At 39.2% G+C, this 23,178-nt stretch overlaps 1 protein-coding gene across 1 annotated transcript in view; it reads right to left on the reverse strand.

The window, feature by feature from the left end:
• Positions 1 to 23,178, reverse strand: part of DTHD1 (death domain containing 1) — a 65,370-nt gene that overhangs the window by 25,987 nt on the left and 16,205 nt on the right. Inside the window, exons 6-8 of the mRNA XM_059682721.1 lie at positions 7,520 to 7,684; positions 5,351 to 5,640; positions 994 to 1,238 (exon numbers count right to left, since the gene is read on the reverse strand). Coding sequence (XP_059538704.1) covers positions 994 to 1,238; positions 5,351 to 5,640; positions 7,520 to 7,684 — 700 coding nt within the window. The remainder of the gene's footprint in view (positions 1 to 993; positions 1,239 to 5,350; positions 5,641 to 7,519; positions 7,685 to 23,178) is intronic.

Raw genomic sequence — 23,178 nt, forward strand, 5'->3', positions numbered from 1 at the left:
GGAAAAATAATCTTGGCATCTTTAAAGAATAAGTTTGTTCTTCCTCCAGAGTGATAAAACAACTTTTCAGTTATTTTCTCATTAATAATATTGTTTAAAAGTACTAAGCCATGGATAACTAAAAGAAATAGTATGTATGGTAATAAAATTTTCTGTTGTTTGATACATTTCGAGAAACAATTCAATCTTACTTTCCTGATAAGAGTAAGAATCCCAAATAATAAAAGGCTAATATGTAAATCGACCGAACAGCAGAACGATCAGTTGCTATGATGCGCACTTTCCACTAGGGGGCAGATGCTCAATGCAGGAGCTGCCCCCTGGTGACCAGTGCACTCCCCTGCTCAGCCAGAAGCCGGGATCATGGCTGGAGAGCACAGTGGCGATGGCAGGAGCCTCTCCTGCCTCCACGGCAGCGCTAAGGATGTCTGACTGATGGCTTAGGCCCACAGGGAGCAGGCTTAAGCCATCAGTCAGACATCCCTGAGGGCTCCAGACTGTGAGAGGGAGTAGACCAGGCTGAATTTTGTGCACCAGGCCTCTAGTTTTAAATAAGAGTAATTAACTCTGAAAACAAATGTGCAGGATTTGGTAAATCTTGGTGAAAATATTTTGATGTCATTTCCATGCTCACCACATGATTTTTCCTCAAAGGGTTGTACTCCAAAATATATCCAATGTTTTCATAATGATCTCCCAGTCACTCAAATGCAGTCACAGAAACTGAATGACATGATTTCCATAGTCATTAACTACATACTGTCAGGATCAACTCAACTTGAATTGTTCCTGTTAGAAAGTTTATATGAAAGTGGGAACCTTGGTATGTATTCTACACTCTAAAATTGTTGCTACCCACTTCTTCCTTATCAACTTTATTGTTATCTTTTTTTTTTTTTTAACTTCAAGTATCCGTGTGCAGAAGTTTTGATTGTGGTAGAGCATTACAAATAATTAACGAAATATGGTAATTAGGGAAGTAAAAGAACTCACCTTTGGTAGTCTCAATGGTAATTTACACACTGGCAACTGATAGTGGTTTTCATTAAGTATGAGAGATTGGTCCAAGTTGTGGATTGTCTTTTGTTTAGGTAGTTTGTAAACTACAACAGTGCCCTTATAATGCGAGCAGCTGTAGTTGCCAAATTCATCCACCTCTTTGATTTGGAGTTCCAGCCTGGGTTTTCTTTGTAAATGAAAAATAAGCTTGTAGTCTTTTCCATAATCCTTCCCATTGCCTACATAAAAGTAACATGCACTTGTTATTAGATATACCACTTTGTCTTAATTTTTAAAAATCCAAATAATCATATAATTCTTTAATGCACTTAAAGCGTTTTGGTGTCACTGCCTCTTGTCAAAATATATCCTGACAAAGCAGCAGCAATAGACCCCGAGACTGTATAAATTACCCAAAAGATTTCTTATCTGTAATTCGACCAAGGAATCTCCACCTGCTTCTATGTCTAATAATCTTCCATTTTCTATTCCATTTTGCTATACCAAGAAACAATTAGAAATAGCCAGCTCACCCTGTGTTTAAAAAATTACTTTCACCTTTCAAGAATTGTTATTTTTTTTTTACTTTCCCCTTTCCGTATCATAGTGCACACTGTCATGACCTCGTAGTGAGACTCCAGATCCGGTGCCACTTAGCAACCTGTGGCTTCTTAAATTAATGTTACAATTAATTAAAGTTAAAATGCAATTCCTTAGTCACTCTAACCACATTTCAAATGTTCACTAGCCGAAATTGTTCAGTAGCTACATTACTGGGCACTGCAGCGGTAAAATATTTCCACCATCGCAGAAATAGGCAGTGCTGTTCGAAAACTTCTACATGAAATGGTTACTAGAGTCACATTACTGGAATTTCTATTAAAACCTGGTGAATTCCCCCAAACAATGATATGCCAAAGTCTTCACATTGCACCCTGAAAATAATGAAGCTTTAGTAAACATAACCTTTCACCCATGGGCGTTTTACCATGACAATCAGGATTATTTTGCTTCATCACAGCAACCACAAACAGACACTACCACATTCCCTAAGGCATGTCTGCATTACCCTTAGCCAGGTATAATGCAGCACTTATAATATGTTTTTGCCATAAAGATATAGATCCCAGTCCAGCCTCTACTACTTTCGTACGCTGTCATATTAATCCAGTTCTTTCACATCTCTGAGCTTCTTCGAGCTTTACTTAACATTCTTATGTTTAAAAAGAGAGAAATAAAACTCCTATGTTTTATTCTAGGTTTGTTCTGGGAATAAAGCGAGATAATATGGATAAAAAGTATTTGGCACAGGGCCTTGCATATAATGTGTTCAATAAATGATAGCAAATGATAAGAAGCAGAATTTTTCATTGTTTTGGATTTGTATGACAAAAGTAGCCCACTTAAATTTGGTCTGCCCATTTCCCAGCACCTTCTGGATTTTGTAAGTACTGGGGGTTTCCATGTCATTCAGTTAAAAGCTTACGTGCTGAATTACAGCTCTGACTGAGACAATGCACACTCTGGCTTGTGTGCAGAATGCCAAAGGTCAATATAAAGACTAAGGGGGACTCCCTATCGATCTATTTTTCTCTTAGACGTTAAATAAAATCCATGTCCCATGGTCCTCACTCGAAGAAGTCATCTCTATTTTACATAATGAATATAGAGATTTGGACATATCTCAGAGAGCGGTCATCTAAATGTACTAAAGTTTTAAACACTTAATTGCACAATGCTATTGTGTTAAGTCCTTTCAAACGTTTTTGTCTTCATTCTTCCAACAAATACTCCATATATTCCTTCTAACTGTCAGGCACCGTCCTAGGTGCTAGGGATTAAATGGTGCTTGATAACAAGACACACCCTCCCTTCGTGAGACTGTAGTCAGAGAAACTGTCAATGACCAACAATTAAATGAATAAGTAGAAGATTGCATCTATGGCGAGGTCCACAAAAAAAAAGAAGCACATAGACTCTGAAGAAGTTAAATAAGGACTGGAAAGAAGGCATCTCTGAACACGATCATCAAGGTAAGAGGTGAAGATGCAGGCGGAGATAGTTACAGGTAGGGGTAGGATGGGAGGGGAGGAGAACCCTACGCAGACAGCCTCTGACTTCATGAGATTCACAGAAAGGACCCAGACCCTGATGCAAGGATGAATAGCAATTCCTTACTCCTGGCTTCTCTTAAATAGAGAAAAACCAAAAAAGCAGTGAGACTCCAGACCTGAACATGGGTTTCTAGAAAAGACAAAGCAGAACTGATTCTGGCATCCTGCCTGACTCATTTTCTTTGAGTGAAGATGAGCTCTTCTCTGTTCCTCATTCGGGGGAATTGCACACACACTGGCTATCTTCAGGAACTCTTGTTTTAGCATATGCTCCCTGGCATTACAGGCAAAAGTACACTCAGTGCCACTGCCCATAAGAAGCACAGTAACTCACTCCTGTTTAGGGCAGTAGGTAAACACAGCTGTTGTCCTAAGTATTACAGGAAAATCATTTGCATCATTCATTTGGGTGGGCCACTTCCAGTTTTTGACTATCTATTCTTAGAGAGATTGTCCCATGGTGGACACCATGATTTCTGCTCCGGCTGCCAAGTAGGAAGAAGGGTTTCTTCCACCCTTCCTTCCTCCCCCTCTTCTCCTCCCTTATCCCTTTTCTGACATCTTTGACACTCTCTAAGTCCCGGCAGCTGCCTCAGATGGCTGAGACTCTGCATGTGAGGGTGGAAGAGATACTTCAAATTGGGACACTTTGGTTCTCACTTACATCAGCGACATCAGGAAAACAACAGCCTCGGCTTCAAGCTGCATCATTTTTGATGCAGCGAAGAGCCCATGGGGCTTGCAGTAATTTCCAGAATCAGAGAGATTCAGCATTAAAAATCATTGGGATCTATATTAATCTACAAGTCAACAGAGAATATTACTCCAAGTCATGTCTATTACAAGACTGCTGGCCCAGAAACCTATCCCTGCGTTCTCCCTCACACCTCATCTTTAAAACATTTTTTTTTTTTATTGAGTTCAGAGAGGTAGGGAGAGGGAGAGAGAGATAGAATCATCAATGATGAGACTAATTGATCAGCGGCCTCCTGTACACCCCCTACTGGGGACTAAGCCCGCAACCCAGGCATGTGTCCTTGATCAGAATCGAACCCGGGACCATTCATTCCACAGGCCAACACTCTATCCACTGAGCCAAACCAGCTAGAGCTCACACCTCATTTTTATATGCATACCTGTTAGATTCTATTCCACCTCAAAGAAAGGAGTTAGAGAAGGGAAGGAGTTGAATCAATAAAAAAAAAAAAAATTCTGTGATGGCAGCTCCCCCCGAATCTTTTTCTCTTCTCTTACTCAGCTCTTTTCTCTCTGTTCTCTTTTTCCTTCCTTCTCTTGTTCTCGTCATTTCCTTTTCTCTCTTCTTTCTCATTGATTCCCTCACTTTTCCCACCTCTCCTGCCCCCTCTCAGATTCACTCACCCTATTTGTTTTTTCTCAGCATCATCACATTTATTGAAAGTCTTTGATGAACTAGGACACAGCATAAGCATATGAATGAAACATAAGTAAACAATTAAATAAGTAAAATAATTCCAACTTGTGGTAAGATTTATAGTGGAAACAAAAAGCACTAGATTAAAAAAAAACCACTGGATAAATATGAGGATCAGCAGGAAGCAGGGGTGTGTCACCAGATCAGAGGTTCCAGCCCACTTTTGTGCCATGAACTCTTCTGGACTTTGGTGAAACCTGTTGATTCCTTCTCAGAGCAGTCTTTTAAATATGTAAAATAAAATAAGTGGAATTACAAACAAGACAGTTGTACTGGAATATAGTTCTATCCACATATCTCTTAGGAGTCTGTTGACCCCAGGTTAGATTGTAAGACAACAAGAGTTTGGGTATTATTTTAAGTAGAATAGGAGGTAATCATAAGGTTTTAATTGGAGAGTAATAAAGTATTATTTATAAGAGGTCACTGTTGTCACAATATGTAAATAGATTTCCTGTGACTAATAGTGAAGAAAGAGGAATATTTAGGAGGCAACTGCTTTGGTGTAGGAAAGAGATGACCCTAGCATGGACTCAGAGAGTAATCATAGAGAAGACGATTTCTAAGAGTATCACTTAGAGTCTGCCCATAAAGGAAAATGCCTCCTCTAAAAAGCAAAGGAAGAGACTGGAAAGAAAGAAGTAAATGAGTTTCTTTCTCTCCCTGCTCTTCAGAAGCCCCTCAGTCCTCAGAAGTTTTCCTAGGAATACAAGTTGAGCAAACTCCTTCTGAAGTCTGTGGCTGATAGCCTGTAGAATATGCAAAAAGATGTCTTTATACTTACTTGAAGCAAATATGTTTCCAGTAAACCTTAAAAGAAGTTGTTCTCCTTCTTTCACCTGGAAGTGGCGAGAGGGCTCTGGAGGACCACTGCAGGCTTCCAAGCGCAGGTTCCTAAGCTCCTGGTTTAGATCTTTAGAAGGCACCACTGAGATAACCACTCGGTGTGGACTGTCTTTCTGGTGATACAGTACAATGCAGGCACTGGTGCTGAGCATGGCTTCCTCTAAAGATTTCACAAAAGAAACCAAATGGCTATTGTCCACAATGGAGGACAGGTGGACCACAATAAACCTGCATGGGAGAGAAGAGGCATGACCGAAGGGAAACATCCAGTCTCAAAAATATCACTGATGACTGATAACACCCACGAAAGGAGCCATTGTCATCTAAATTTCCTTTAAAATCAAACATTCTTTAAAAAAAATTTTCTAATATACCTTTATTGATTTCAGAGAGGAAGGGAGAGGGAGAGAGAGATAGGGACATGAATGATAAGAGAGAATCATTGATCGTCTGTCTCCTGCACGCCCCCCACTGGGGATTGAGCCCCCAACCCAGGCATGTGCCCTTGACCAGAATCAAACCTGGGACCCTTCAGTCCATGGTTCTATCCACTGAGCCAAACTGGCTAGGGCAAAATCAAGCATTCTGATGACCAACTGGTTAGATTCATGAATGACTTTAATGAAACTCTGGGCAGTCAGGAAACCAGCTCAAATCAAAACAAATTCTAAAACAAGATGTTCTTAAACAAAGAAATGTTGTAGTCTCAGCTCAACTGTAAATATGGCACCATATTTTAAATTATATTTTAATTAGCATTACTAATACGTATTTCAAATTATAGAAGAGAATGATGATCAAAATAATCTATTTACTAGCAATAAGATTCAGAATATGTATATCATCAGTAACTAGGGGTTGAAATATTCCTCTCCGTCAGGTGTTGTAAGGATTATTATGATGGGTTGAATTATTACGAGTTGAATTGTGTCCCCTCTACCCAAATCCATATGTTGAAATCCTAAAACCCAGTACCTCAGAATGTGACCTTATTTGGAGATAGGGTCTTTACAGAGGTGAAGTTAATGTGAGGTCATTAAGATGGGCCCCAATCTGATATGACTGGTGCCATAAAAAGAGGAATTTTGGGCACAAAGATATGCATACAGAATCAATGCCTGGTGGACATAACAACAGCAATCCACAAGCCAAAGACAAAGCCTTGGAACAGGTCCTTCTTTCACAGTCCTCAAAAGGAATGCACCTTGCTAACAACACCTTGACTTTGGACTTCTAGCGTCCAGAACTAAGGCGATAAATTTCTGTTGTTTAAGTTTCCCAGCTTTTGCTACTTTATTCTGGGATCCTAGCAAATTAATACAGACCCCTCCCCTTGGTTGGATCATCCATCATCCAGCCCTTCTCCAGAGAACTGCCCGGCAGGAACCCTCAATCCAAAGCAGCCCCACTCCCAGAGACAAGGACTGCCTGACACGGGGGTGGAAAGCCAGACGCCTTGATAGTCACACTGCAAAGCCTCGTTGTTTCTTTTATTCCCTTGCAGGATTCACCTGAGGGCCCTTTTTCAATAAGTCATTTGCATTTACATCTTAGACTCGAACCTGACCCAAGACAATTGTAGACAAGCTGTTCCATTATGAAATAAAGTCTATCTTTGGACATATGATTGCCCTCTCTTTATGAATGTCTACTTCTCATCAACCTTAAAGTGGTCTAAAACTCTTCTCATAATGAGCTGTCTAGAAAGCATGGAAATGAGAAAGCAAAATGAGGACACTGAAATAACAAATTCAGTTTATAAATACATAGTTATGAGATGAGCATACTATGAACAGTTAATTACTATCGTCATGGAATTTCAGAAATGAAGGTGCTATTTTAAAACTATTTTGGAGTTAGAAGCAACCTGTAAAAATAAATCTAAGTTATGAGTGGTTTCCAAAAGCAGTTATTAAACTATCATAAATGAAATTACAGATAGCATATTCATGTCAGCTCTGGTTTGCATTTTAAGCACACCCTAAGGGACTATTCATACTCCTATCTGAAGAATAAAAATGTAATCCTATGATCCCATTTCCGTAAAGCCAATAATAAGTCACTGGGATAGAACGTCATCAGCTTTTATTGTTTACTATTGTATTACCTCTCTAAGTGTTCACACAATTCAAATGATACCAAGCCACTCTGCGTGGTTCTCACCGCAACACCATCAAGACCAAACCAGCCACTGTCGCGGCTTCTGAATCCCAGTAATTTCAAAGATTCACAGGCATTGTTCCCGGGTTTTCTTATAGAAGCACTGTTTGTCCTATGTAATGATAGAAGAAGAGAAATTTGTAAAATCTATATAGCACAAATTGCAGTTAGTGCATTTATGTTTTTCATTAAGTGAATAATGTAATAACAATTCATTAAGTATATACTATGTGCCACTAATTATGCTGTGCACCCGGAATATAAAGATAAGAAACATATCACCCTTGCTCTACAGAACCTCATAGTATTACAATGTTATTCCATTACAGGACAAGGTAATATGTGTGGTAATTCAGGTCATCAGTGCATGGTGGTTTAGTAGCAGAAGGAAGGTACTTAGGGAAGCTCGCTAAGTGAAAATACTGATATTCCTGGTATTCGGCATGAGTTTTGGGGATTGAGAAGCATTTTACTACTGGCAAAAGAGTTAAGAGAACAGCCCCCAAAACATTAATAAACTCTCTGATGTAAACTTGGATGCTTTAGGATATTAGAGTAGTAGTATAGCATGAAAGGTAAGACCACAGACTCTGAACAAGACTGTGTACTTTCAGTAACTGCATGACCATTGACAAGTTTTGTTTTTTTTTTAAATCTCTCTGTATCTCAGTTTTCTTATCTATAATATGAGACCAATCATAGTATCTGCATTATAGGATTCAATAAGTTAATATTTAAAGCACTTACAATTGCAGTAACTGCCGGGAGCCGGTCCATCCTTGCTGTTTCAAGGGACCTGGCATATATGGCATACGGTTCTTAATATGTTTGCTCACCTTCTTGGCGCTGTGTTTTAACCAAGGTCACCTCTCCGAGAAAGGTTAAATCCCCAGGTAGGGATTTTCCCCTGAAGTTAGGGAGGGAATAAAACCCCTCAACTAAGTGCCAGGCTGGTAATTAATCCCTTTAACTACGAACAATCATGCTTAAACTACATAATCTTTTCTCCCTGGAATGGAGATAAGAAACGCCCTAACCTTTGTAATAGAGATTGATAGGATTGAATCAACTGGTATAAATACAGTTGTAACAAGACAGAAACACACAGAACTCAGAACACAGAACTAAGGACACAGGGCTTGGAAGACAGGACCAAGAGAGACAGAGCCTAGGCACAGAACCTACACAGAACGTTCTCTAGGGACAGAAGAACTTCGCTGGAGAGAGCATGCCGGAGGATCCTGGAGAGGGACTGGCCTCGGAGCCTGGAGGCAAAGCCTGGCGAGAGAGCATGGCAGGGGATCCTGGACTGAACCTGACTGCGGAGATTGGCAGGAGAGCCTTACTAGAACCTGGTGACCGAACCTGGCTGGAGATCTCAGACAGAACCTCTCCGGAGATCCTAAGCAAAACCTCTCTGGAGATCGAGACCAGAACTTGGCTGGAGATCCTGGCTAGGCTGCTGATCAACTGAACACTGTCTCCGTGTCATTCCTTCATCGCCGACTCCGTCCACACCTTTGGGGATCCCTGGACCCGCTGGGGTTGGACCCCGGCAAGTAACCATAAGTGGTATTAATATTTGCATCCTAATTCCTACAGTAGTCACAGCCAATTAGCTTTCTGTACAATTCTTCTTGCTTAACTGACCTCACCCAAAAGCCCTGAAAGAAGCAGTGATAGGTACCATGTGATACTTTCCCCCCAACCAGAACTGATTTGACTAACAGAAGACCAGTTTCCAACACCCAGTGAATTTGATTCTTTTTCTTTGGAATTTGACTGAAAGGTCTAGAGATTGTAACTTGTCATTGTCCTTTGATTGTCATGCCCTGGGCTATGAAAGTGAATGAGAAGAGAGATCATTATGAAAGAAAATGGAAGGGCAGATGCTAAGGAAGAAGAGGAGAAAAATGAAAGAAGTCAGCATAGTCCTAGAGATGGAGAAAACAGAGATTACCTATGGTAGCCTTACAGTAGATTCCTTTTTTTTTTTTGAATTCACTTAAATGGATATCTGTTCTTCACAACCAAAGGAAGATACTGAACCCTTGATACTGAACATCTTGCAGGAAAAATAAAAACCCCAATCTAATGATGCTGCAACTACAACAAAAAGAACCATTCTAGCTAGGTACTAAAAATGAAAACCCAAGTGTGGCTCACACATCTTTATTTTTTTAATAGAATTAGTTATGGGTTTAAAACTACCTCAGTGTCACAGGTTGCGCTGTTTATGACCTATAAATTAGCAACTGAACTAGATTTAAAATGTCTACTGTGAAAACTTTAGATTGTGTTGATCCTTCAGGGGTCAACCAGATTAGAATTAGGAGGATGGGGAGAAAATGACATCTAGTTCTTGGCTTTTGGTTTATAACGCTTCATGTTAATAATTTACTAGCATAGGAAAATACACTCATACTGAATCTAAAACTTCGGTCATTTTACTAGAAACTGACTTAATTAAATGTGATATTGGGTTTTTTGTTTCGTTTTGTTTTGTTTTGTTTTCTGATGGCAACTCTTACTTTTTTCTACCAATAGACTAAATTTTTTCGTGAGGACATATAGGGTCTCAATTGTAGTGGGGCTGACTATGCTCCCAAGTCTAGGTGGCTATGTAACTTGAGCCAAATAGTGCATTAGGCATTTATTAATGCTGTTTGGCAAAAAAAATAAATTTTCCCATTCTGAGTACATGGTAAGGGTTGTACTTCCTTGTCCCCAGTGGTTGAGCGGGGCTTGTGACGATTCTGTCTGGTTAATGAATAGTGAATAAAGGAAGTATATGTCACTGTGAGGTGAGGCATATGGTTGCTAATGTGGGTCCAGCCAAACTCTTTCTTCTGCCACCATGACAGCAGCAGACAGTGGTTGCCCTTTAGGGTGAGTCCGGGAGTGAGGATGACTAAGAAGCACCCTGCCTCTGATGGCCACAGAGCCTGTGAGAGACATAAGGACTGTTGTTATAGCCATTGGGTTATTAAGTTTTTGCTTATCATGCCATAACCTAGGCTAACCTGCCCTTTATATTAGATCTTCCTATGGGCCCAGTGGTCTGTTCAGTGATGGGTTTGTGACAGATCTATATTTAGAATAACACTCTGGATCTTTACATTTAATGCGGGGGAGAACTTCCTCTTTTCCACTGATCTTGGGATTATGAAGATGTAGCCACATTGCAGTATAAAGGTTGAGCATAACAGAGAGTGGAATTGGCACAGGGAAGACAGAGAAGTGAGACATTGAGCTCATTCTGGTTCAAGAAATACATAAAGATAAATATAATCCCAGATTTTTAATTATATGCATCAAAGAATTCTATTTTAAAAAATCTTTTTTTTCCTATCACTTAAAATCAAGAGTCCTTAATGATATAAAAATTAAATTTAGACTTCATCTTTCCAGCTTTCTTGTGATATAATTGACATATAACATTGTGTAAGTTATAGGTGTAAATTACAATGTGATGATTTGATGCATGCATTTATTGTGAAATGACTACCACAATAAAGTTAGTTAACACATCCATCACCCCAAATTTAGACTTAACTATTATAGAAAGAATTCATATTCAAATTAAATGATTTGGTGGCATTCTTACTTATCCCAGCTGTTCTTAACTCTACAAATATATGCTTCCATTTATATATGGGTGTGGCAAATGTAGGTTTACAGTTGTGAGTATACAAAACATAGAGATTCTTATATTATTATTTATTAGTTACTGTATTATTTTCCAAATGAACAACTATAAACCTACTTTTGCTGCACCTTGTATGCTATTAGCAAACTTTGACAACTAGTATAGCAGAGCAGTGATAGCACTTGACCCTACTCAGAGATAACATTCTGATGTACTAAGAATTCTATGAAACATATTCAACCTCTATTAATTGAATTTGTTTATTTAAAAATAACTGACCTTGCTACTTCTTGAGTTCAAGACTCTTCCTATGTCCTAAATTCAAGGCATTTAGGGAATTATAATCAGTCCATTTGGGGTCAAGTGCTCAATTATAATGAACGGGGTCATTGAAAAATATGAAAGATCCCATTAAATCCACATAGATACAAAGGACAGTTTCTAGAATTTGTGATATAATTCCTCCAAAATAAAGTGGCAGTGTAGACAAAGCCACAGGTGTCAACTCCAGGCTGCCTTTCTGACCTGGATGAATGCCTAATGCCTCACAATTAAAGGACACTCCGGAGATTTTTCTCAAAAAAGATCTGCTCCAAAGCACCTCATTATTTTGTTTCCACAAGTAGAACTTTTCCAGGACAATTTCTTTTACATTTTTTACACTTTATTTTTTAGAACAGTTTTAGGTTCATAGAAAAATTGAGAGGGAGATATAGAGATTTCCTATATATCTTGGGCCCACATGTGCATAGCCTTCTCTATTATCAACATCCCCCACCAGAGTGGTGTGTTTGTATCAACTGGTCGACCTACACTGACATATCATAATCATCCAAAGTGCATAGTGTTGTGATTTGGAAAAATGTATGACATGTATCCGTCATCACACAGAGTATTTTCACCACCCTAGAAATCCTCCATGCTTCGCCTATTCATCCCTCCCCCACCCCAGCCTCTGGCAGCTACTGATCTTTTTACTGCCTCCATAGTTTTGCCTTTCCCAAAATATCATATAGCATGTGCCATATAGTATGAAGCATTTTCAGTTTGGGTTCTTTCACTTAGCAATATGCATTTAAGATTTCTCCCTGTCTTTCTGTGGCTTGATAGTTCATTAGTTTGGGGCACTGAATAATATTTTATTGTACAGTTATCATTTATCCAGTCACCTACTGAATGACACCTCAGTTGCTTCCAAGTTTGGGCAATTATGAATAAAGCTGCTCTAAGGTCTTTGTGCAGGTTTTTGTGTGAACATAGTATTCTACTCCCTTGGGTAAATACCAAGGAGTGCTATTGCTGGATTTTGTGGAAAGCGTATGTTTAGATTTGTAAGAAACCAACAAACTGTCTTCCAATGTAGCTGTACCATTTTGCATTCATACAAGCAACAAGTGAGAATTTTGCTGCTCTACATCCTCACCAGCATTTCAGCTTGTCAGTGCTCTGGATTTTGGCCATTCTAATAAGTATGTCATGGTACCTCACTGTTGTTTTAATTTGCTTCTCACTGGTGACATATGATGTAGAGTCTTTCCATACGCTTATTTGCCAACTGTTAACGTCTTTGATGATGTGTCCATTAAGGTCTTTGGCTCATTTTAAAAATCAGATTCTTTGTTTCCTTACTGATGAGTTCTAAGAGTTCTTGTGTATTTTGGACAATAGTCCTTTATCAGATGTGTCTTTTGCAGAACAATTTCTCCCAGGCTTATCTTCTCATTCTGTTTACATTGTCTTTCCTAGAGCATAAGTTTTTAATTTAATGAAGTCCAGCATATCAATTATTTTTTATGGATTGTACTTTTGGTGTTATATCTAAAAAGTCATCACCATATCAAGGATCATCTGGATTTTTACCTATGTTATTATAGTCTAGGAATTTTATAGTTTTGCATTTTACATTTATCTTTATAATCAATTTTGAGTTATTTTATGAAAGATAAGGTCTGTGTCTAGATGTCCACTTGTTCCAGCACCATTTGTTGAAAAGCAACCTTTAGGAAAAATCAATTAATTATATTTATGTGGATCTATTGCTAGATTCTCTATTCTGTTTCATTGATCTATTTGTCTATTTTTTCAGCAATACCACTCTGTCTTTTTTTTTTTTTTTATTGCTTAAAGTATTACAAAGGGTATTACATATGTATCCATTTTATCCCCCCGCCCTAGACAGTCCCCTAGCCTCCCCTATCACCCAGTGTCCTATGTCCATTGGTCACGCTTATATGCATGCATACAAGTCCTTTAGTTGATCTCTTACCCCCCTACCTCCTGCCCCCCAACCCTCCCCGGCCTTCCCGCTGCAGCTCGACAATCTGTTTGAGGCAGCTCTGCCTCTGTATCTATTATTGTTCAAAAGTTTATAATGGTCTCTATTGTCCACGAATGAGTGAGATCATGTGGTATTTTTCCTTTATTGACTGGCTTATTTCACTTAGCATAATGCTCTCCAGTTCCATCCATGACGTTGCAAATGGTAAGAGTTCCTTCCTTTTTACAGCAGCATAGTATTCCATCGTGTAGATGTACCACAGTTTTCTAATCCATTCATCTACTGATGGGCACTTAGGCTGTTTCCAGATCTTAGCTATGGTGAATTGTGCTGCTATGAACATAGGGGTGCATATATCCTTTCTGATTGGTGTTTCTGGTTTCTTGGGATATATTCCTAGAAGTGGGATCACAGGGTCAAATGGGAGTTCCATTTTCAGTTTTTTAAGGAAACTCCATACTGTCTTCCATAGTGGCTGCACCAGTCTGCATTCCCACCAGCAGTGCACAAGTGTTCCTTTTTCTCCACATCCTCTCCAGCACTTGTCGTTTGTTGATTTGTTGATGATAGCCAGTCTGACAGGTGTGAGATGGTACCTCATTGCTGTTTTGATTTGCATCTCTCGGATGATTAGTGACTTTGAGCATGTTTTCATATGTCTCTTGGCTTTCTGAATGTCCTCTTTTGAAAGGTGTCTATTTAGGTCCTTTGCCCATTTTTTGATTGGGTTGTTTATCTTTCTTTTGTTAAGTTGTATGAGTTCCCTATAAATTTTGGAGATTAGGCCCTTATCAGATATGTCATTGGCAAATATGTTTTCCCACACAGTGGGTTTTCTCGTTGTTTTGTTGATGGAATACCACTCTGTCTTGATTGGTATAGCTTTATACCAATCTTATACTAAGTCTTATAGTCAGGTAGTGTCAGTCCTCCAGCTTTGATCTTCTCCTTTAATATTGTGTTGGCTATTTTGAGTGATAGTTTCTTTTTTAAAAAGAAATTAAATTAAATTTGTTTTCATATGGCTTTTTTAAACCACAGTAATGTTATATGCTTGTAAGTACAATGGTATATAATAAATTCAAAATATTTCTAGTATACCTCCAAGTATTCAACCTCCAAGTTGAATACATGTGAAAAGTCATATTTGCTCAGTAAGCATTCATTTGCTTCAGAATTTGGCTGATATCATTTCACTTTATTAAAGGTCAACCTGTGTTGATAATATAGTACTGGCTGTTGAGTACAAAGGAAAATACAGCATGTGTGATGTTACTCTTTATAAGATTACCATTTCTTAATGTAAAACATGCTGACTGCAGTTGATAACACTGTATTATATAATTAAAATTCGCTAAGAAGGTACAATTTAAATGCTCTCACCAACATAAATAAATAAATAAGAGATAAATATGTGAGGTGATGTATGCGTTAACTAACTAGATGGGAGGAATCCTTTCACAATGTATACACATTTAAAATCACCATGATGTATGTTTTAAATATCTTACCATTTTATTTGTCAATAAACATAATAAATAAAAAAATAATTCTGTTTAGTTTGAATCTTTAATACATTATAAATTTAACATACAAAACCCAGGATTATAAATACTAAGTTGAGAGTAAGTAATCTGTGACCTCTCCCCTCCCCCCCAATTCTAAAGAAACTAGGTCCTGATAAACCGGCTTTACAATATATTTTCAGGCTTGCATAAGCAGAAGGAATCGTAAAGGAATGTCCAAAACTCCCTTCCAAAGAGTGTATGAAGCTAGGGTTGAAGATGAAGGGGCAATTGGACAGGGATGATGGGATTACTAGGAGGACAGATTTCTTTCCAATAATATAGTTATGGAAGAAAAGCATAAGTGATAATCAAGTGAGCAGAGCAAGAACTGTGATCCTTGGGATTCTATCCATAAAAGGTAAACTTGAGAACTTAGCCAAGATTCTCAAGGAGGCTAATGCAGTCTCAAGGAAGTAGCACCTGGTTCTCAGCAGAGACAGGAACAAATGTCATCTGGAGAAAAACAGCTCCATTCATGCAGAATTCTCATCCGTGCATGCTCAGAAACAAAGTCCCAAACACGAGGTAAATACCATGAGTGATAGCAGAAGCAACTGGCAACGTCCTCAAAGACGACCGTTATCAGAATTAGTAGATACAGAATGAAAACAACTATATATGAAAACCTTAATAAGATAAAGGACAGTATCATAAAAACAAGCAGGCAGCAAGAATGACTGGAGAGATTTGGATAAAAGCTAAATAGAATCTTAACACATAACATGTATAATTGCTGAAAATAATCAACACTAATAAAAGAGAAAAATGGTAATTGGCGTACGAGCTACCCTTTTCATTGGCTAATCAGGGCTATATGCAAATTAACTGCCAACAAGATGGCGGCTAATTTGCATATGCAGGCACAACGCAGGGAGGCGAAAGGGAAAGTAGGAAGAAGCCCCCTGCCACTGACAGTGATTGGAAACCCAGGGGGGAGCTAAGAGCTGGGGGGCAGGGCAAAGGCGGCCCTGGGGCTGCCTTTGCCCTGCCCCCCAGCCATGATCAGAGAATCAGACGCCTTTGCTGCCCTGGCCAGTGATAGCAGGAAGTAGGGGTGGAGCCAGCGATGGGAGCTGGGCACGGTCGAAGCTGGCAGTCCCAGGAGCTAGGGGTCCCTTGCCTGGGCCTAAAGCGAAGCCCACGATCGTGGGGCCGCTGCAGCTGAGGGTCCCCGCTGCCCGGGCCGGACACCTCAGCCAGAGGCATCAGGCCTGGGCAAGGGGCCGATCCTGTGATTGGAGGGTGATGGGGGTCAACGCCTGAGGGCTCCCAGTATGTGAGAGGGGGCAGGCTGGGCTGAGGGACACTCCCCCCCACACACACACCCAGTGCACGAATTTCGTGCACCGGGCCCCTAGTAACTCAATAATAGATTAAAACTCTATTTTAAAAGTATACACTGTTTGTGGCATTTGAACTGCATTGTGAAGAAATTACTTTGGCTATAGCACACAGAGAAAGGAAAATGGAAAAGAAGAAAGGAAATGTGGAATTTAGAAAGAGATGGCTTAATATACATCTAATTGGAAACCCAGAAGTACCTAATAAGTAAATGGATGAGAGGCAATATTTGATTAGAAAACATATAAGGATTTTTCAGAAAAAACAGAAATTCATTCTTCAAGAAGCACAATGTATTGCATTCAGAAAAGGCTTTTAAAATTCATATCTAGATACATAATAGAAAAATGCAGAACATCAAATACCAAGAAAAGATCTGAAAAGCAGCCAGCAAGATAAAGCAGATCACCCATAAAGTCATGAAAATTAAATTCACTGCAGTCTTTACAACATTGATTTTTTAAAAATCCATAAACAGTGGCAACAATATCCCCCAAAGAAATGAGAAAAAAAATCAATCTAAATCTTATGCCTTAGCTGGTCTCCAAAGAGGAAAACATACCTCTCAGTTTTCATGCCCTTGTGTAGCACTCTCCCACAATGAAGCAGAGTTCCCTCTGTGACTCACTTGAACCAGTAAAAGTTACAGAACTGATGATATGATAACTCCAGACTCCAGAAAGACTAGTAGCCTTAGCTTTTGTGCTTTTTGTAGCCCTGATACTCCATGTAAGTAGTCCAGCTATCCTTCTGGAAAGACCCGATGGCAGAAAGAGGCCATATGGAGAAGTCAGATGGAAGAAAAAGGCCTTGGAATTACATGGAGAGAGAAAGAAGCCCAACCATTTCTGCATATCAGCTGGTCCCAGGCTTCCCGCTATCACTGTCAAGGCTCCGGACATGTGAATAAAGCCATCTTGGATCCCCCACCCTCAGACACTGAAATATCTGGAATGCTTAACAAACCCCAATCAAGACCAACATGAGAACCACTCCGTTGAGACCCCAAACAACCCACAGAATCATGAGAAATAATAAAATAGTTGTTGTTTAGAGTAGTTTGTTATGCAGAAATAGGTAACACCCAGAAAAATTCTATTTTAAGAAAATGTATACACAGACAAATGGAAAGACATCCCATGCTCATGGATTAGAAGAATTAATATTATTAAAATGTCCATACTGTTCAAAGTGATCTATAGCTTCAATACAAACTATAAAATTCCCAAAGGCATTCTTTACAGAAATAGAAAAAACAATCCTAATATGCATATAGAACCAAAAGAGAACCTGAATAGCCAAAGTAATCATAAGCAAGAAAAATAAAGCTGTAAGCATCACACTTCCTGATTTCAAAATATATTGCAAAACTACAGTAATAATAACAGTATGATACTGACATAAAAACAGACATATAGACCAATTGGAACAGGTTTGAGAGCCTAGAAACAAGTCCACACTTCTATAATGGACAGATCTTTAACAAGGATGCCAAAAACACAATAGAAAAAGGATACTCTTTACTAAATGGCTTTGGGAAAACTGGGCATACACATGCAGAAGAATGAAATTGGACTCCTTTTTGAAACCATATACAAAAATTAACTCAACATAGATTAAAGACTTGAATGTGATGACATTGCCTGAGGATGATGTAAGAGTTTACATACAGAACTTGAAGGAATTCTAAAAAAAAATATTAGAAATAATGAGAGGGTTTAGAAAGATGCTGGCGTCACTACCATTGCAGAAAATCCACTATATTCATTTATAAATGTATCTCCAACAAATAAAAAGCAAAAAAAAAATTAAATGCTATTTTTAATAGCAGCCTAAACTATCAAGTATCTAGGAATATCTAGCAAAACCTGTGTATATGGCCACTTTTCTAACACTTCATTGGGAAACAGAGAACTACACAAATAGAAGCATATACTAGTATTATTGTAATAGATAGAAACTCTCAATATGGTAAATATTTTATTTTCCCCAAAAATCGGCCTATAGGTCAGAGGCAATTACAATAAAAATCCCAACGTTTGTTCTATTTTATATAAATGGGAACATTGCCCCCAAAAAAAGTTCTCCTAAAGAAGAACATGATATGATTTAACTACCAGATAGCAACTTATAAAGCTGTAATTATTAAAACAGTATTAGATTTGCTCAAAACTATATTTAAAAACTGGTCAGTGGAATAGCTCAGAATAAGGAAATTTGTTATATGACAGAGGAAGCATTGCAGATTGTTGGTTAAAGGAAGAACCATTCAATAGCAATGCTGGGAGAATATGTTAGCCACATGGAAAATTAAATTCCCACATCACACTGTATGCAAAAATCATCAATTTCAGATGAATTGTAGCCATACAAAATTCAAAGCTTTAAAATTATGTGATAACAAAGATGAACATTTTTGTAATTTCAGGAAATGGAAGATTTTAGCATCAGGACAAAAAGCACTAACCATTAAAGAAAAGGTAATAAATTTGGCACATAAATATGAAAATACAGGCTACAAAATGACAAAGGATTAGCATTGAAAATGTGATAAGAAACACTACAAATCAAGGTAAAAATTTTAAAATGAGCAAACAAATTAACAGATATTTCACATATAAGAAAACACAGATGTCTAACCAAAGAAATTCTGAAAGACATCATTTTCATTATAATCAAAACAGTGCAGTTTAAAAACACATGAGATTCATTTTACACCTATTAAATTTTCAAAATTATAAAATCTGACAATATGCAAGGCTGGAGAAGATGAGGAGCAATGGGAGGAGACTGTAATTTCGTTCTACCATTTGGTAAAACTTGTAAAATTGAACATGTGCATACCCTATGACTCAACTATTCATTTTCTAGGTATTTACTCTGAAGAAGTACTTGCTCAAATATACTTTGAGTCAAGAATAGATATAACAGCACTATTTGTATTAGCAAAAAAAACAACAACAAAAAAACACAAATAAAACTGATAACAGAAAGAACCTAAATGTTCATCAGTAGGAAAGTAGATAAAGTAGCAGTTATTCAATAGAATTTTATAAAGACGTGAAAATGAATGTCCACAACTCTAAATGAAAAGGCAAGACTATAAGACTATCCACAGTAAGATACCATTTTTACTTTTATCAAGCATAGACAATGCCAAATAAGACACTGTATAGAGATGAATAAAAATATGTGATAAACTAAAATAAATATAAGCAAAAGAATGATTAAAAATTTCCAAATATGTTTAAATTTGGTATGGATGAGGAGCAATTATGTAACGAGGCTGAGGGTGAAATAGGGGAGCCGCAAGTAAGGAGACACAATTGTAGGGATAATATCCAATTTCTTTAGTTATGTGGTAGCTTTACCAGTTTGTCCATTTTATTTTTATATGATTTGACATATATTTTACAAATATTCTTGTGTATGATTCACATATTACATTTGAATAAAATAATTTTGAATCCAATAGCATTAAATAGAAATGACCATTTTTTTATGAGCTACTCTTTCCTTGTAACTCTTTAAAATATTTCTTGGATAGTGTGGAATGTTTCTATTTAATAAATTTTCCCTTTCGTTACTCTCAATAAATCTTTTCTGGCTCACAATGAAATGACTTTCATCTTTTCCCCAGAAATCATTCAGACATGCAGGAATGTAAAGCAATAAGGACTTTAATTTTCATAGTCAGACTATGTTTTGGCCTCCACCAGTTTTTATCTTTTTATGTTATGAGGCATGGATTTCTTCACCGTGTTTCTATTTCCATAGAAAATGTTCAACTGGCTTTCACCCTTTGAGGAATGCATGTTAGATAAAGAGTGATATAGGTTCTCATTTGATTATTTTATGCTCCACTAGATGGAGAAAAATACATCTACCATATTTAGCACTGATAATAATTATGTCAATTTAGCATTATCAAAAGTACAGAGAAATTACCCTGGCTGGTATGGCTCAGTGGTTGAATATCAACCTATAAACCAGGAGGTCATGGTTCAATTCCTGGTAAAGGCATATGCCCGGATGGCAGGTTAGATCGCCAATGTGGAGCATGTAGGAGGCAACCAATGATTCTCTCTCTCATCATTGATGTTTCTATCTCTCTCTCCCTTCCTCTCTGAAACCAATAAATACATATATTTTTAAAAAATTTATTGCTTTTAAAAATAGTAGAGAAATTAATAATATAATTTACATTTCCACAAATTTTCTCATTAATTTTGTTGTTTCGCTTAACATTTTTTGAATACGTACTAAGTTATACTTTTGCTGACTGATGATAAATGAAAAAAGGAACTTGATACAACGGTAAGATAGGATATGCATAAGGAATGGGGCTGACACAGAGGTGCAATCAGTCCCTCTGGAGGAAATGAAAATCTTGGTGGGGGGAATATCCTAGATATGAAAACAAGTAAAAAGAATCTAAAAATGCTAGAATGCTCTTATCTCCCCAGGGAAGTGATTCTATTGATATTCCCACCCTGGTCAGCCTCCCCCTCCGCACCAACCAGGTGTGTGGGGGCTGATGCTTAACATATATTGAGGCACATTAGATACAGGCTCCAGCTGTTAGCTGGAACTAAGTCATAATATTGGAATCCCAAAAGGGCAGCATTGACCATGAAATGAGAAACAACAAAAACAACCTACATCTCTTTGAACATTGGTGCAAGAAAGCAACAACAAAGAAGCACATAAAAACTGCTCCCAGTGGAAGGGAAAGGAAGAAGAAAATTTGATCTGATTAAAAATTATAACCAATATTTAGAAAGGAATTTCTAAGGGCAAGAGAATGAAATTAGTATGAGAGATAATGTACTAGATTATAGCATACTAATAGACATGATAGTAACCATTATGCTAATAGGTGATAGAATAATCTGAGTGAGATCACAAAATGAATATGTTTACAATGACTAAAGTTTTAAAGGAATACATAGAAAGTGTAATGAAAAAGAAAAAGAGGAGCTTGGAAAAGAAAGCTTTTTTTAAATTTAGCAAGTCTTTTTAAATGAGAATTATAGTGATTGAAATGAAAAGTTTAAACAACTGATGAGAAAGTTGGTAATATATATGATCAATCTACAAAAATTACCCCAAATGCAAAATATAAAATATTAAAGATTAAGATATTATATTTTACCCATTTAATTTTATTTAATACTAGAGTCCCGGTGCACAAAAATTTGTGCACTCGGGGAATAGGGGGGGGTCCCTCAGCCCGGCCTGTGCCCTCTTGCAGTCTGGGACCCCTCGGGAGATAACGACCTGCTGGCTTAGGCCTGCTCCCGGGTGGCAGAGGGTAGGCCCAATCCCTAGGTGCAGCCCCTGTTCAGGCTCAGAGCAGGGCCGATTGGGGAGTTAGGGTGCCGCCCCCTGTCATGCACAGAGCAGGGCGGATTGGGAGGTTGTGATGCCACCCTCAGTCACGCTCAGAGTAGGGCCGATTGGTGGTGTTGGGGCACCGTCCCCTGTCACACTCAAGGCAGGGTTGATGGGGAGGTTGCGGCGCCACCCCCTGTCACACACAGAGCAGGGCCAATCAGGGGATTGGGGCACTGCCCCCTGACACTCACAGAGCAGGGCCCATCAGGGGGGTTGGGGCTCTGTACCCTGTCACGCACAGAGCAGGGCCAATCGGGGTTGGGGTGCTGCCCCCTGTCATGCACAGAGCAGGGCCCATCAGGGGGTTGGGGTGCTGCCCTCAATCACCCACAGAGCAGGGCCGATCAGGGGCTTGGGGCACTGCCACTCTCACACTCAGGGCAGGGCCGATGGGGGGGTTATGGCTCTACCCCATCACACACAGAGCAGGGCCAGTGGGGGGGGGGGGGTTGGACGCCGCACCCTGTCACACACAGAGCAGGGCCCATCAGGGGGTTGGGACACCGCACCCTGTCACACACAGAGCCGCAGGGTGATCAGGGGTTTGGGGAGCTCCCCCGTATCAGGCACAGAGCAGGGCTGATCCAGGGGTTGGGGCACCTTCCCCTGTCACGAACAGAGCAGGGTGGATAGGGAGGTTGTGGCCCCACCTCCTGTCACACACAGAGCCGCAGGGTGATCAGGGGTTTTGGGTGCTGCCCTCTGTCACGCTGATCCCGGTGCTGGGAGGCATATTACCCTTTTACTATATAGGGTAGAGCCCTGGTGCATGGGTGGGTGCCGGCTGGTTTGCCCTGAAGGGTGTCATGGATCAGGGTGGGGGTCCCCACTGGGGTGCCTGGCCAGCCTGGGTGAGGGGCTGAGGGCTGTTTGCAGCTGGTCACACACCCTTCAGGGTGGAGGTCCCCACTGGGGAGCTGAGGGCTGTTTTCAGGCTGGGGGTGACTGAAGCTCCCAACCGCTCCTTTTTTTCTTTTCTTTTTTTTTTTTTATTCTGGGCCAGCTTTAGCTTTGAGGCTTGGCTCCAGCTCTTAGGCCTCCGCTGCTGAAAGTAGGTTTCTGGCCTCTGGTTACAATGTTGCGATCCTGCTGGCTGAAGCCCGGCAGGTTTCTGGGGTTTTGTTTAGCTTCTATGTTTGTTACATAGTTGGTTGCAGCTCAGAGGCCTGCAGCGGCAGGCGGGGAACGTTGGAGTCCTTCGTCATTGAAGCAAGCAAGCCTCATGTTAGTTTCAAGCTGCCTGGCTGCCGGCTGCCATCTTGGCTGACAGTTAATTTGCATATCTTGCTGATTAGCCAATGGGAAGGGTAGTGGTCGTACGCCAATTACCATGTTTCTCTTTTATTAGATAGGATAATTGATTATTGTATTTA

This window comes from Myotis daubentonii, chromosome 1, assembly GCF_963259705.1.
Source record: "Myotis daubentonii chromosome 1, mMyoDau2.1, whole genome shotgun sequence".
Taxonomy (NCBI): Eukaryota; Metazoa; Chordata; class Mammalia; order Chiroptera; family Vespertilionidae; genus Myotis; species Myotis daubentonii.